Here is a 14,999-nt window from a genome sequence, read left to right on the forward strand (position 1 = left end):
TTTCATTAGCCAACTTCTCAATCCCCACCCAGGCTTAATACACTGAAAAAAAAGTTCTCTCCCCCTCTCCCCCACCTCCCCATTTGACAAAAGGTCAGTCATAAGCTTTTAAGCCGCCTCTCCAATTAACTTTTTCTGCCTCCCTGGCCCAGCCCAACTTCCGCCAAGTCGCCCACTTCCTTCTCTGAGCAAATGTGGCATAATTATTATTTAAAAATAATGAATTAAACACACATGCATGCATGCACACACACACACACACACAGAGAGAGAGAGAGAGAGAGAGAGAGAGAGAGAGAGAGCGCAGGCTTGGAACAAATGTTTCAGGAAGAGCTTCCCATTTGCCTGCAGCTGACACCATTAACGGCGACTCTTGCTCTCCTGACATCTCTTAACTTATAAAGCTGCCAGGTTTTGAGGGAAAGCGATGATGGGGGAAGAGGAATCAGCCAAGCAGCAGAACATGAATAGGTGCCTCTTCTACCTTTCAGGGTTTGGACAATTGTGCTGTCCTCGCAGCCAAGAGGACCAGATCCTTTCACACCCATAGGGAAATCAATCAGCCCACTGAGAAAATGGACCCAGAAAGAAAGAGAAATAAAGAGTTTGGATTTGATATCCCGTTTTATCACTACCCGAAGGAATCTCAAAGCGGCTAACATTCTCCTTTCCCTTCCTCCCCCACAACAAACACTCTGTGAGGTGAGTGGGGCTGAGAGACTTCAGAGAAGTGTGACTAGCCCAAGGTCACCCAACAGCTGCATGTGGAGGAGCGGGGAATCAAACCCAGTTCACCAGATTATGAGTCCACTGCTCTTAACCACTACACCACACTGGCTCCATACTGGCTTTTCAGAAACCTGGAAAAGTGGATAGACAGAAGTCGTCTCCCCCCTCCCTTTCCCATAACACTACAACTCATGGACTTCCATAGGAGAAAGCACTTCTTCATGCAATGTCTAATTCAACTCTGGAACTTGCTCCCACAGGAGGAAGCGAAGGCCACCCACTTGGATGGCTTCAAAAGAAGACTAGATCATGGGTAAGCAGACTAAGGCCCGGGAGCTGGATCTAGCCAAATTGCCTTCTCAATCCGGCCCGCGGATGGTCCGGGAATCAGTGTGTTTTTACATGAGTAGAATGTGTCCTTTTATTTAAAAGGCACCTCTGGGTTATTTGTGGGGCATAGGAATTCGTTCATTTTCCCCCTCCAAAATATAGTCCAGCCCCCCACAAGGTCTGAGGGACAGTGGACCAGCCCCCTGCTGAAAAAGTTTGCTGACTCCTGGACTAGACAAATTCATGGAAGAGAAGACTATCAATGGCTACTTGCATGGTCATAGCCAAGGGGGGCAGCTGCCCCCCATATCAAGTAAGACAATAGAAATACTTAACTAACTGACCAATCACGTTGGTTCTGCCCCCATAACAAAGGCCTGTTTCCCCCCCCAACAAAAATCCTGGCTCCTCCCCCCATGGCTACTAGCCACAGTGGCTATGCTCTGGCTCCATGATTACTCTGTGGCAGTAATCCCCACTCAGTTATGAAGCGCGCTGGCTCACCTTGGGCCAGTCACGACCTCTCAGCCTAGCTTACCTCACAGGGTTGTGGTAGGGATTAAAGGCAGAGGGGGAGAACCACAGACACCATCTTGGCCTGGGGGGGGGGAAAGGTGAGATATAAATGCAACAAATAAAACACTTTATAGTCAATTCTGCTCAAGTTCAGGGCAACTGTGCACCTTTATTGACGGGGGGGGGGGAGGGGATTTGCTGATCGGCCCCAGGGAGCCTCTGGAAAGAGCCCTGCTGGATCATATCCTGCTTCCAACAGTAGCCATTGAGATGCTTCCAAGGAAGTGATAAACAGGCAGGGCATAAAAACACCGAGCAACTCTTCTGCATTGCACACCAGCAGGAACTGGTATTCAGAGGTACACTGAATACCAGTTCCTGCTGGTGTGCAAGGCACATGGAGGTTCTAACACACTATCATGACCCAGAGCCATTGAGATACAAATTCATATTCTAACACAAGTGGGAATCAATGCCACCCTGTGACTGCGCTCCACAAGTTTCCCTATGTGTGCTTCCTTTGGGGAAATGCCATAGCTCAGTGATACAGCATCACCCTTGCATGCAGAAGGTCCCAGGTTCGATCCCTGCCATCTCCAGGTAGGGCAGGGAGAGACTCCTGCCTGAAATCTTGGAAAGCAACTGTCAGCCATTGCAGACAATACTGAGCTAGGTGAACCAATGATCTGAGTTGGTGTCAAGCAGGTTCTTATGTTCTTTAGCAGAGAGAACTGAACTGGGCAATGCCATGATGAAGAAAGAGCTTTCTCTATGCACATGATCCACTCATAGCATACATTTATAAAAACCCCTATTATGTTCCCATCCCTGCCCCAAAACTAAAACCCTGGTGTCTTCCAGATGCTGCTGGACTACAGCTCCCATCAGCCCCAGCCAGCATGGCCAGCGGCCAGGGATTGTGGGAGATGTTGTTCAGCAGCATCTGGTGGCGCACCAACTTTGGCAAGGCTAGCTGAGCCTTCCCTATCAGAAGGTGTTCCAGGCCATTAATCATTTTTGTTGCCCTTTTCTGCACTTTCTCCCTTAGCTCTGAGATACCGTTTTTGAGTCAGAGCCACTAGTATCGCACATGGGATTCCAAACTCAGCTACACAATAGATCAGCCTTTGCCAACCAGATGCCCTCCAGATGTTTTAGACTACAACTCCCATCAAGGTGGGGGTTTTTTTTTGTTAAAAACCCCCACAACACCATGTTTTATTTATAGCTCCCTGCCTTAATGGTTTTGTTGCTTCCCCCCTCATCCCTCTCACTGCACAAAGAATTGACTTTTTGGGAGAGCCAACTACTACAATCCCGATATCTTTTTCCCAGTCATACCCGATACTGTTGGTGAATATGCAGAATAGGGATGGGTGGATCTGTCAATTTCATTTTCTCACTTTCCCAGTGTTACATTCTCCACATTTCCACATCAGTTTGCAAATTCATCGACATTTTAACACAAATTTCTCCCAATATACCCATTTTTCAGTGCATTTTTGTCTAATATACACATGTTTGCAAACCAATTTTCCTGAATATAGCGCACTTTTGTGCATCATTTCCCCTATTATATGCAGTTTTTCATGCACACTTTACACTAGTATATGCATTTTTGTACACATGACTTTGCCGGTGAACTGAATTGCAAAATTCGGAGAAGTGCAAATTTCAAAGGATGGCTGTGTGTCGGTTTAAGTATTGCTTTGGAAAGTGTGAATCAGGTAGGTTAAACATAAAATGCAAACTGAATTTAATTTCTCCCCCGTCCCTAAAAGTTAGGGTTCATTTTTCTGAGTGTGTGACACTTTGCAGTTACATTAATTCTCATGTGCTACTTTCCTGCTGGTGTGCTCAGTTCGGAGAGATTTTGCTGGTCCATTTTGGGTTTCAGTATCCTAAGTAAATGGGCACCACCTGCAGTCACACATTTGGCTACATCACTGCTCACTCCTGACTTCATTATGAAGTTGGTATGCAAATAACCACTTAATTTTTTAAAAATATTTTTTTTGCTAAATCTTACAAAATTATTCAGACCTACCCAGAAATCCTACACACGCTTCACCTGAGACAGAAATCCAAATTTTGGATTTGCTTTAGAGAGAGAAACTGCTTCTGGTAAATGGCACAGGTTAAGGCCTGTCTGCTGTTTGTTTATGCCTTATGATAGCAGAGGAAACATTCTGCAGAGTAATGATGTTCAAACTCTGACATGCAGGGAAAGACAAGCAAAACACGCTCCTCCTTTGGAATTGCAAAACAAACAAACAAGTTCTCCAAGGCTCCAAGGACAGAAGCAAACTATGATACTTCATATACCAGGAAAGCTGGAGAAAGAGTTTTGAGAGAGAACGTGTTCGTTTCTTCACCAGCAGAGAATCAACTTAAGGGTCACATCAGTATGCATCACGTATTTAAACAGTTATTCTGCAAAACAAAATAAATACACACACAGGTGAGAAGATAGTTTGCAATGGGCTATGTTCTGCTGGGAAAGGATTATGCAGACTTTTAGACCACACATGGTTCTTCACATAGAAGTGTCAAACACAACCAAACCTCTATAGCTCTGAAATCAGGCATGCCCTGCATTTAATATTTTTCATATCCTAGGGCCAATGGTAGGTAGAAGGCTAAGAGAGCCAGTGTGGTGTAGTGGTTAAGAGCGGTGGACTTGTAATCTGGTGAACCGGGTTCGATTCCCTGCTCCTCCACATGCAGCTGCTGGGTGACCTTGGGCTGGTCACACTTCTCTGAAGTCTCTCAGCCTCACTCACCTCACAGAGTGTTTGTTGTGGGGGAGAAAGGGAAAGGAGAATGTTAGCCACTTTGAGACTCCTTCGGGTAGTGATAAAGCAGGATATCAAATCCAAACTCCTCCTCCTCTTTTTCATTGGTTAGGTTCAATTGTAATCCTTCTATCCTCCTTTGGGGTAGGTTTGCCGGTATGGCAGAGGAGATAGGTTCTGCCCATGTGATGCCCACCTGGTGGAAACTCTAGCTCACATGGCCCTTAATAGTAAAATATATGATCTCCGCCAACAATTCTTAGACCACCTATGTATCCCAACATGGAAACCAGAGACGGAGGTTATACACTTCTTATTACAAGGGAGAGACCAGGAGCTCACCAAGACAGTAGCCAAGTTCCTGTATTTGATTTTCTGCCGCCAAAGAAACTACAGGACCCCGCCCTTGCTGGAGTTCCACAGAGGTGAAATAGATTGCTCGCCTCTTCTTCCCTTTGGCAAATGACTGTACTGTTGAAATGGCAACGAGATTGCATTGACCTATTTATTCTGAATGTTTGTAAGTGATGCCAATAAAGGTTTGATGATGAATGGTAGGGATGAAGGCAGGGAGACCAGCAGTAGGTGGAGCCAGGGCCAATGAACCACCCCAAATAAACCAGATTTTAAATAATAATCCAGCACTAATGTCAGCACCAGGCAAGTCTATCTAGGGAGAGAAACTCATAAATTGTGTACTACAGCACAGAAGGCCCTTTCCCAAATGCCACCTGCCTCATCGCAGGTGATGGGGAGATCTGCAAAAGCACATTTGAAGATGACTTCAGCATACGAGTGGCTCAGGCGCTGAGGCCATTTTTAAAGGCCTTCCCTCCAGGTGGTGTCACCGTGCAAGATGAATAGATATTCAAACAGCAGGGTCTTAAGCAGATTTAAATGGGACTTGTTGATTCTAAAATAAAATGGACATGTCCAGGATAGTGGCCACCAAACTCAAACAAAAGAAAAACAATTATGGAATGCCAATGTTGTGTTTATCAGCGAAAGAGAGTGAGAAAAGGTAACCCTTGGAAAAGTTTTCATGCTCATCGTGGAAGAGGCAAGCCTCCATCAATTGCCTCCAAGCTAGCCTCTGCGTATATTTTGTGTGTTTAAAGATAGTTGGTTCTCTTTCCTTGCAATGTTGCCCTAATATGTTTGCTAAAGAAACATCCTGGCAACCGTCAGACAATGGTGTACAAAGAGCAAAACTTAAATGCTTATGACATTTCAACGGCGCATACCAAGACTTGGTATCTATAGAAATCTATGCATTGGCCCAAATCCAAGTGTTCACACCCCTGGGTGGGAGTCCATTGCCCTTGCCAAAGGAGACAAAGCAATCATTGATTAGTTCAGGGCATGGCAGCTGAAGACTCTTATCACGGTCCCACAATGCACTGCTGCTTCACTTATCAAATGGCAGCTCGGGACTAGAGAAAGCTCTTTCAGTTATCAAGGGTGGCAAAGTGATGCCACATTACTGGTTGGCAGCTATGAATAGAGGATGCTGGACTAGATGGGCCAATGGTCTGATCCAACAGGATCTTCTGAAGTTCTTTATACAGAGCTAAATGAACCAATGGCTAAAGCTTTGCCTGCAGAAGCATGTTTGTTAAAGAAAAATCAGACTTCACAAAGGTCAAGTTTAATCCTATGTTGAAGGTGAGTTTAGATAGATAGATGATAGATAGATAGATGATAGATAGATAGATAGATAGATAGATAGATAGATGATAGATGATAGATGATAGATAGATAGATAGATGATAGATAGATATGCTTCATCCTGTTCAACTGGGTACAAGTGGCAAACAACTATACCCCTACCCATTTTTAAAACACAATTATTGATCACCTACACCAGCCTTTACCCAGCCTGCTGCCCTCCAGATGTTTTGGGCTACAAAACAGCTGGTGGTTCTTGAGAGTGCCTTCTTGGTGATGGCCCCAAGAAACTCTCTTCACACAGAGATGCTCCTGGCACCATCTTTTCAAAGCTGCTGGAGAGAAACACATCTTCACCCTGGAAAACAATTCTAAAGAATTGAGTTTCCTTTCTCCCCTGCGATGTGCTGTGGGGGTTCTGACTGGGGCTGCGTTAATTGCTTTAACTGCAGTTTGAAATGAGATAATAATAATAATTCTCTTGTAAAAAAATCTTAAGTTATGTTATTCCTGTTACCGCATTGAAAGCAAAAGAACATGAGAGGCTGCCTTATAGTCTATCTGGCTCAATATTGCCCATGAATGGACTGGCCCCAGCTCTGCAGGATTTCAGGCAGGCAACATTCCCTGCCATACCTGCAGATACCAGGGATGAATCAAACCATGTGCTCTCCATCAAGTTGCTGTCCTTCCTTGATGCTGCTTTATATAGAGTCAAACCACTGGTCCACCAAGCTCAGTATGACCTACACTGACTGGCAGCTGTTTTCTGGGATTTCAGACAAGGGCCCTTTCCAGCCCTATCTTGAGAGACTGAGACCTTCCGCATGCAAAGCAGATGCTCTATGGCCCTTCGCCTGAAAGCCAGCTTCCTTCTTCCCCTGCCTCTACATTAAAGAGTTAAAGGGTTTCGCAACCTGAAGATTTACTTCTGGCTTTCTAAACCACCCGTTTCTTTTGTTATTTAACAAAGAGCACAAGTTCCCGTAGAGGTAGGGCAGGGAAACGGGAATCAAAAACATGTCCGCAGAAGAAAAAAAAGAGATGCTCCTATTTTGCTTTTGTTGGTTTTATATATTCACTGACTGAAATAACTTCTGCTTGAAAGGATGCCAGGTGCCAATCATAAGCCAAAGATATACGAAATCTAAGAGTCGGAGCCACCAAACTCCAACTGGGATTAACACTGCATGAGAAAATACAAAGAGGGTTATATTGCAAAGAGGGAATTTGTTGCTCGACATAGTTCCCCACTTTTTTTGAAGAAACAAAAATGTACTTAAGATGATGAACAATTCCACAGGTGCCTCGGGGCCCCAAGATGTTGGCAATTAAAAGCTATTGGCACCGGTTTGGGGTTTCTTGGCTTAGTCAACTATTTCAGAAATGTTGACACTGCTGCGAAAGATTCCCAGGAGCAAAAAAGAGGAGCTCAACGTTTGTTCTTTCACCCAATACATACACACGCACACCCCAAATTTAAATAGCACCTGCAATCATATGTGATCTCAAATACACCCCAATTAAGAAACATGTTGTTTTCTCTCTGCCAAAAAGGAGGGGAAGAAGAAGGGTGAAACAACAGGAGTTCAGTAAGCATAATCATGTGGAAGGCTATTTTTGCTTATTATTATTATTTTTTAAAGGGGTTGCTTTCTACACATTTCAATCCAACCGAAGTTTTCAGCAATTTCAACGAGAGATTTGAGCGTGTCTTTGCTTAAACTTTTCTCTGATGAAACCAGCCAGTTCTATGCCAGTTCAGCAGTTCTATGCATGCTTACTCAGTCCTAAGACCACTGGTTTCAAAAAGGGCATATACCCAGAACACACAGGACTGGAGCCTTAAAAGTAGGTAATGTTTGTTACCTTTCAACCCTCCGCATTGTGCATCAAAAATAATGCAACTGTTCACAGCTGGCTGCATCACAACCGCCACCTCCACCTTACATGTTTAATTGATCTAGGTGCAGCTAGGCCCAATGGACAATAGCCCATGAAAATATAAGGCCAACCCAGAAGCCAAGCAAATGGTTTATACTCATTCTTAACATTTACCTTAGGATAGCCCCATAGGCACTAAAATGATGCTGCGGTTTTAATTAAATGCTATTATCATTATGAGCCAAGCCCATTACATTTACCTCGTCATTTGTGTTTTTGTTTTAATCAGACTTGTCCCTGTAGCATTACAGGTAGGCACAAATCTAAGGAGTGAGATTAGAGATTACCATAATATTTTTTGTTCCATCCATTAGAACACACACACACACACAGAGAGAAGCATGCAAGTTATAGTTCCTTGAAAACTGCAGCGATACTTTTAGACACAAAATCTGAGTAGTGCAGAAAGTGTCTTTAACTCTATGGTTCAATTGACTTCCAAGTTAGAGTTTCTCAGCAAAGCCACAGATGTTCAAAATAACAATTCCTGCAGATGGTATTAGACCACCACCCATTTGTAAGACCTAGGGTAAGCTGTCATCACGCTAAAACCCTCGTTTTAGGAATATGTACAATTAAAAAAATATTGGCCATGAACCAGCTAAAGGCTTACATGCCGTGCATGCTAAGCTGGCAACTGAAATGAGTGGGGTTTACTTGGAGTAAATTTGGGGATCTAGATGCTGCATATTTGATTGGGAATAATGGGATTGAGTTAACAGCTACTTTAAATGAGACCTTGTTTCCCACGGGATTTAGTCAACGATTGCCTTTACATGGATCAGACCCATTACTCTGATTTGCTCCAGAGGAGACTGGGCGGGTTGGGAAGAAAACAGGTTCAGACATTTGAAAAGGTAGCCATTTTAAAGTCTTTGCTTTTTGCCCCATTCCCTGCCCCCTCTAAGATAATGTACCGGATACAATAATTGACTTCTAAGAAGAGATAAATCTGCTCCAGACATTTACCCAGCTGGCCAAGAGATGAAGGTTTAATATTAAGCATATGAACAGTAGCCAGACATTCTCAGAGCTGGGCTGCCTAAGGAGAGTTCATTTGTGCTATTACAGCGTTATATCTCCCGGATCAATTCCACCTCATCGCAATTTAATTGCATAAGGGACCCAACTCAGATTTTGAAAAATGCCCATCTCCTGGCTTGTACTAACGCTTTCAGGTGCTAGAAAATATCAAGTTTTGCAATCCTTCTTTTTAAAAATATTTTAAAACACTGAGGGTTCATACATAAGAAATGAAAACCAGTAATACACACCCCCATGTGTACTGGAGCACCCGTTCAAACATATGCAGACACTAATTATATTAATTCCTATAAATCTGAAAAACATATGCACATTCATGTCACTTGATAAGATGCACAAGTATGACATAATAGTTACGCTTACCAAACCAGGGGGAGCTGCGTGTGGGGAAGGGGTTTTTTGGTGTGCTTTTTACAAAGGTTAGTTGTCAGATTTTTTTTAGGAGAAGAGTTTAGATCTTGTTAATTTTCCATTACACACCCTCCAGATGTCTTGCAGCAAGATGTGCTAGGAGGCACAACCTATTGAGTTCCAGGGAACTTGCTTTCAAATACACAATATGAGGACTGCGTCTTTAGACCACAGTAACTTAGGCAAATCTTGCACCTCCGGCAAAATGGACTTGGGCATTTTATGTTGTGAATCGCCCTGAGATCTGCAGGTATAGGGCGGTATAGAAATTTAATAAATAAAAATAATAAGCGACACTTTTTTTAAAAAAAACTTACATTGACCATTACCAACCCCCCCTCCACACATTGGAAAAAGCTGTAAACAGTTAAACCTGCATTAAAAAGCTGTAAACAGTTAAACCTGCATTTCATCCCAGAATTACCCAGGGTTGTTGTTTTTTTGCAAGGGCCTTCTGTAAAGTCAAATGAGATTGTTGCCTCCCAGTGTTCTGTTGAAAGGAAAGGGCATGCAATTGTCCTTTTCTTGGGGTTTGTGCAGCGGATGCTCCCAAAAGATTAGGGTCTTCGCCATCTACTCCAAAGCTAAAGTAGAGGGGGCAACACCCAAGGATAACTGCTTCTGCATCATTATTGCTTCTTCCCAACAGCCTGGCAGGAGTAGCAGTCCCATAGCCCTCACACCAACCAAAATGAAGCATAACTTTATGGCCTCACATTTGCTTCCCTTTCCAAATCTGCCCCTTCACACTGTTTCCACCCACCCCCTTTTGCTGGCCTTTAGATTGTAGACTCTTTGGGGCAGAGACCTGCTTTGTTGTGTAACATTGCCCTTCCAAGCATCCATGGACTACATAGATCAGGACACATACATAAATAAATAAATAAATAAATAAATAAATAAATAAATAAATAAATAAATAAAGCTAGGCTAAACACATACACACAGAATTCCCAGCATTTAATTTTCTATTTTTAATCTGTATTTCTTGAAACACAAGCCTGCCAAAAAGCCAGATGAACTCCGGGATTCCATCACGACCCCAACAGGAAAGGAGCTCAGCTGGCAAAAAAAGAATCAAATGGATACCAAACAACAGAAACAAGTCACTTCTCTTGGCAGTCTCTTGCAAATGCCCCACTTGATCCAGGAACTGTGTGATTCCACTAATGCGTTCTTGCATGCCATTTTTTGGAAATCCTTATCAATGGGACTTGTGCTGGAAGATTTTAAAGTGGATCATGGCCATTGTACATTGGCAAGACTCATGTCAGAGTGCCATTAACCACAGAGGATGCAAAAAGCAGCTGATGCCCCCTTTACACCCATGAACTCACTTTCTGCTAGGGCGATGGGCTGGTTCTGTGCCTATCTTAGTGGCTGTGAAGAGGAAGCAATGCGGGCGGGAAACCCTATTATCCCCAGAGACATATACAAAGTGAGGAGGCAAAGGAAGGATGGGAAAAATTAGATACACTTTAATCAGACTCATTCTAGCATGGAGGTTCTATCCTTGTGTCTCCCAAAAAGGACGCTTTGTTAGTCTCCGGTCTACAAAGATCTTGAAGATTTGCTTAATTGTGATGGTCTTTCTCAAGATAGGAGGGACACCAAACTCAGCTTAAACTGTGGTTTCCTATGCCGTTGCTGCCACTGGAGGCTTTGCTCAAAAGTCCCAAAAGATGCTAAAATTTAAAGTGGGGGAAAGAGGAAATTTAAAGTGGGGGAAAGAGGAAAGAGAAGAAGAGGAAAGAGAAGGAAGGAGAAGAAAGGAAGGAGGGGTGAAGAAAGAGTGTCAGCTGGGGGACGTTGATGGGCTTGTGATGTCAGTCTCGCTGCGGTTTGAGTGGGGAAATATCAGCTAGTACAGAAACTTTCTGCATCATATTCAAAAGAGACATTTGAACATTTGGGAGCTGGGCAGGTACCCTGGTCTAAGGACACTGAAAAACCCCCAGCTCATTTGTTTTAAAGTTTGCGATTTGCCTTCCAGCCCACAGGAGTCCTGCATGAAAGGGCAGCACCTGAACCCTGATAAATCGCTTTGGGGATTTTTTTAAAAAAAGCATTTTCAATAGTCGGTCAGCTTTTGTTACCTTGGTCTTTGTGAAATCTAGACCCCTTTGAAGTCCATAAAGGCAGAGTCTCCGCCATTGACTTCAAACGAAGACAGCCTTCCACTTGGAAAGTTAAGAGTGTCTTTCATACCTTATCCCATAATGGAAAGTTTCATAAAAGAGGCACAAAGGTGGGGAGATGGTAACATGAAGGGAGAAAGACCAGAGAATTCATCCGGTGTATAAAACAAGAGGCTTGCTCACGTAATTTGGAGTGTGCAGTTGGCTGTTAAATTTGTGGCCTGTGCGCACTGACTATGCGGAACAAGAAGACGCTTTTAAGGAAACTCTGGAGACAATGGCGACCCAAACATTTGGGAAATATTTGGATGAGTACACCATCCGGGAAAGGCAGCCCTAATATGGAAAGGATTTATCGGAATTCCTAGAGGGAGGGGACAACAGCTGTGTTTTAATTTGGATTAACATACATATTGTACCAGCAGTTTTCCAGCTCCAATACGTTGATCCAAAATTTACCTCCATCGTTAAACAACACTTCGGGTCTGTTTGAGGTTGCTTTCCACTTATAAGTTTGTGTGCTGAACAGGGGAAGCTCTGTGTAACGGTGGGGAACAAATGATCAAAAAAAGGACATCCCGTATTTATTTATTTTTAGTTTCTGCTTCTCACATCCCAAAAGCTCAGAGATTTAAGCAGATTTTTTTTTTAAGGCTAATGTTAGATCAATAGTTTGTGTTCCAATCTAGTTAATTGGGGGCAAAATTCCCCGTCCGTTCAAGCCGTGATTCTTATTGGCAAAGAGGAAATATCAACCCCAAGTAGCCATTTCCAGCTCAGAAATAGGACTGACTATTACTTCGAGTTAATTAATACACTGATGCACTATTCTGAAATAATAGAGCTTTTTATATGGATAAAGGGAAGACCTGTAGCTCAGTGGTAGAGCATCTAGTTTGCTTGCAGAAGGTCATGGGTTTAAACCCTCCACGTAGGGCTAGGAAAAAAAACTTCAGTCTGAAACATTGGAGAACCGCTGCCTGCCAGTGTGGGCAGCATTGAGCTAGGTGGACCAACGGACTGACTCAGTGCAAGGCAGCTTCCGGTGTGCCAATGTTGATGCCTGCCTAGCATGCTCAGATTCATTTCTGACCTTTGGGTGGGAGGCTGTAGCTCAGTGACAGAACTCAAGATTGACCCATGACAGCTAGCTTCCGGTTCATTCCCTCCCTGGAGCCCCTCGACAGTCAACTGCTGCCAGTCAGTGCAGACAGTTCTGAGTTAGATGGCCTGACTCTGTGTTTCCATGCTCTCTGATTTCAGGAGGGAGGTTGAGAGGGTGTGAGACTGACATCCTGTTACTCAGGCCAATCTATTCCACCCCCCCAGACAATGGGCTGCTTTAAAATGTCTGTTTCATCTCACCCCAGAGTTGTGATCAAACTCTGATCTGGTCGTAGCAAAGAGAGGACTTCAAATATAGATAGAAAAATGAAATGCAATGGACTCTGCTTAGGGACATGTGCCTGCCTGCCTGTGCTGGGACTCCTAGCGACACCCTTGGTGTGTGTGTGGATGTCGATAGGAGCCAACTCCTAGGGGCCGAGGTATCTTCGCCACTCGCCCCAAATGAAACATGCAGCGGGACATACCTGCCCCCCAATATTTTATTCAAATTGGCACCTTAAGTGTGTGCTTGTGCACGCACGTGTCGGGTGCCCCCTAAAACCGTGGGAAAGGAGTAGGTGGAGACGGAGGCACCTGCCTTACCTGTACCAAAGCAGCCCTTTTTCGTAGCACCTGTCGAAGAAATGCGGCTCGGCCCCGACGGCTCGGACGTCCGGGTGGATGCGCAGGAACTCCAGCAGCGCCCGGGTGCCGCCTTTCTTGACGCCCACGATGATGGCCTGCGGAAACTTTTTACTCCCAAAGCCGTTGGCCACGGGCAAGCCTCCTCCGGCCGAGGGGCTCCCGATCCGGCCGTCCCCCCCGTCGTTGTCCTCCTCTTCCAGCCTGGCCCCGCCGGCCGCCGACTCCTCGTCCTCCCCGGCAGCGGCGGCGGCGGCGTCCCCGCCCAGTCCCGGGAGCAACAAGAGGAGCTTGTGCGGGGGGTTCCCTTCGTCGTGCGGCTGCGCTTGTCGGATCAGGCCCGCTCCCCCCGGGCGGAGGGACTCGCAGGAGCCGGTGAGGCAGTAGAAGAAGTAGCTGAAGAGCAGCAGCATGGTGAGCAGCAGAGGGGCGCGGGGAGGGGCGCGGGCACCCAGCAGCCCCCCGACGTGCGCCCGGAGAAGCCCGCCGCGGCTACATCCCATGGAGGGCCGGCCCCGGGGGACGCGGGACCACGGCGCCGCCACCCGCGGCAGCGACAGCAGCAGCAGGAGGAGCAGGAGCGCGGCCCGGAGGGGACATCGCTCCTTCGGGGAGCCGCCGCCGCCGCCGCCGCCGCCGCCCCGGGAAAGGTCCCCCCTCCCGCGGCTCCCGCGGCTCCTTCTTCTCGCTCTCAGTCTCAGCCCAAGTGGAGCTTGCGCCCGCCTGTCCTCGTCCAGAAGGTCCCCAATTCTTCTCCCCCGCCCCCCCGTCTCCTTCCTCACCAAACGGAGGAGTCCCCCCCCCTACTCCGCGAGGAGAGTCAGCTGCGCCCTCCCCCACCTCTCTCCCTCCCGGCACCATTCAGCAGGCTCCGGTCACTTTCACACCCACCGCTGGCACCGCCCCCTCGAAGGGCTGGTCACTTTCACTTCGCGCGGCTCCCGAGGAAGACGCCGCGCCGGGAAACGGACTAGCCCAGAGTCCCTCGGAGATGCGCGCCAGGAGCGCCTGCCATCTCCCCGGGAACCCCAAAGAGCTGAAAGGGGCGATCCTGGGCGCCTGCTTGAGTAACTACTCGCGCGCGTAGGATCGGGTGCTGCGAGGCTGGGTTTCCATGCGCCAGGATAAAACACCGCTGGTTTTTATTCCATTTTTAAAGAGGGGTTACTTCCCAGTAAGTATGGAACGGGCCCCTCAAACTTTGCAAATTTGTCAGCTCGCCAAGCAGACGCGCGTTTCAGCCCGAGCTCAGGCAGGCTTCGTTGGTTTCAATGGAGGCGCCTTCCCTCAAATAGATACAGGTTTGCAGCCCCGAGAGTGGTCCGGAAGCGTTTAAATTTTTCGTGTGGTTGAATTATTTCAAAATGCATCGCCATAAGACGTGAAGGGTGCAAAAGAGGACACCTCGACCTTATTTAACTAGGGGTGCCACAAGATGGGGTTGGACTGGAACTGGGGTGACGGGAGCAACATCTGGAGGGCATCGGGTTGGAGAAGGATGGAGTAATAAAAGCCAATAAAGCAAAGCACCACTGACCCGCCCCCCCCCGCCCCCAGTTATGGAAGGGGCATTTTTCCCTCTTTCCCACTTACTTTGACCCAGATATTAGACATTCAGTGAAATTGGACGTAGGCTCAGGATTGATGGCAATTAGCTGCTTCCTCAGTTGAGGTG

General features: G+C 46.1%; 1 protein-coding gene across 1 annotated transcript in view; it reads right to left on the bottom strand.

The window, feature by feature from the left end:
* The window catches only part of HS3ST6 (heparan sulfate-glucosamine 3-sulfotransferase 6), an 80,204-nt gene extending 66,127 nt beyond the window's left edge, over window positions 1-14,077 (bottom strand). Inside the window, exon 1 of the mRNA XM_079952636.1 lies at window positions 13,286-14,077. Coding sequence (XP_079808762.1) covers window positions 13,286-13,827 — 542 coding nt within the window. The 5' untranslated portion in view covers window positions 13,828-14,077. The remainder of the gene's footprint in view (window positions 1-13,285) is intronic.
* Between the last annotated feature and the right edge of the window lie 922 nt (window positions 14,078-14,999).

The sequence above is a fragment of the Podarcis cretensis genome (genome assembly GCF_951804945.1).
Source record: "Podarcis cretensis genome assembly, chromosome: 14".
In the NCBI taxonomy this organism is placed as follows: Eukaryota; Metazoa; Chordata; class Lepidosauria; order Squamata; family Lacertidae; genus Podarcis; species Podarcis cretensis.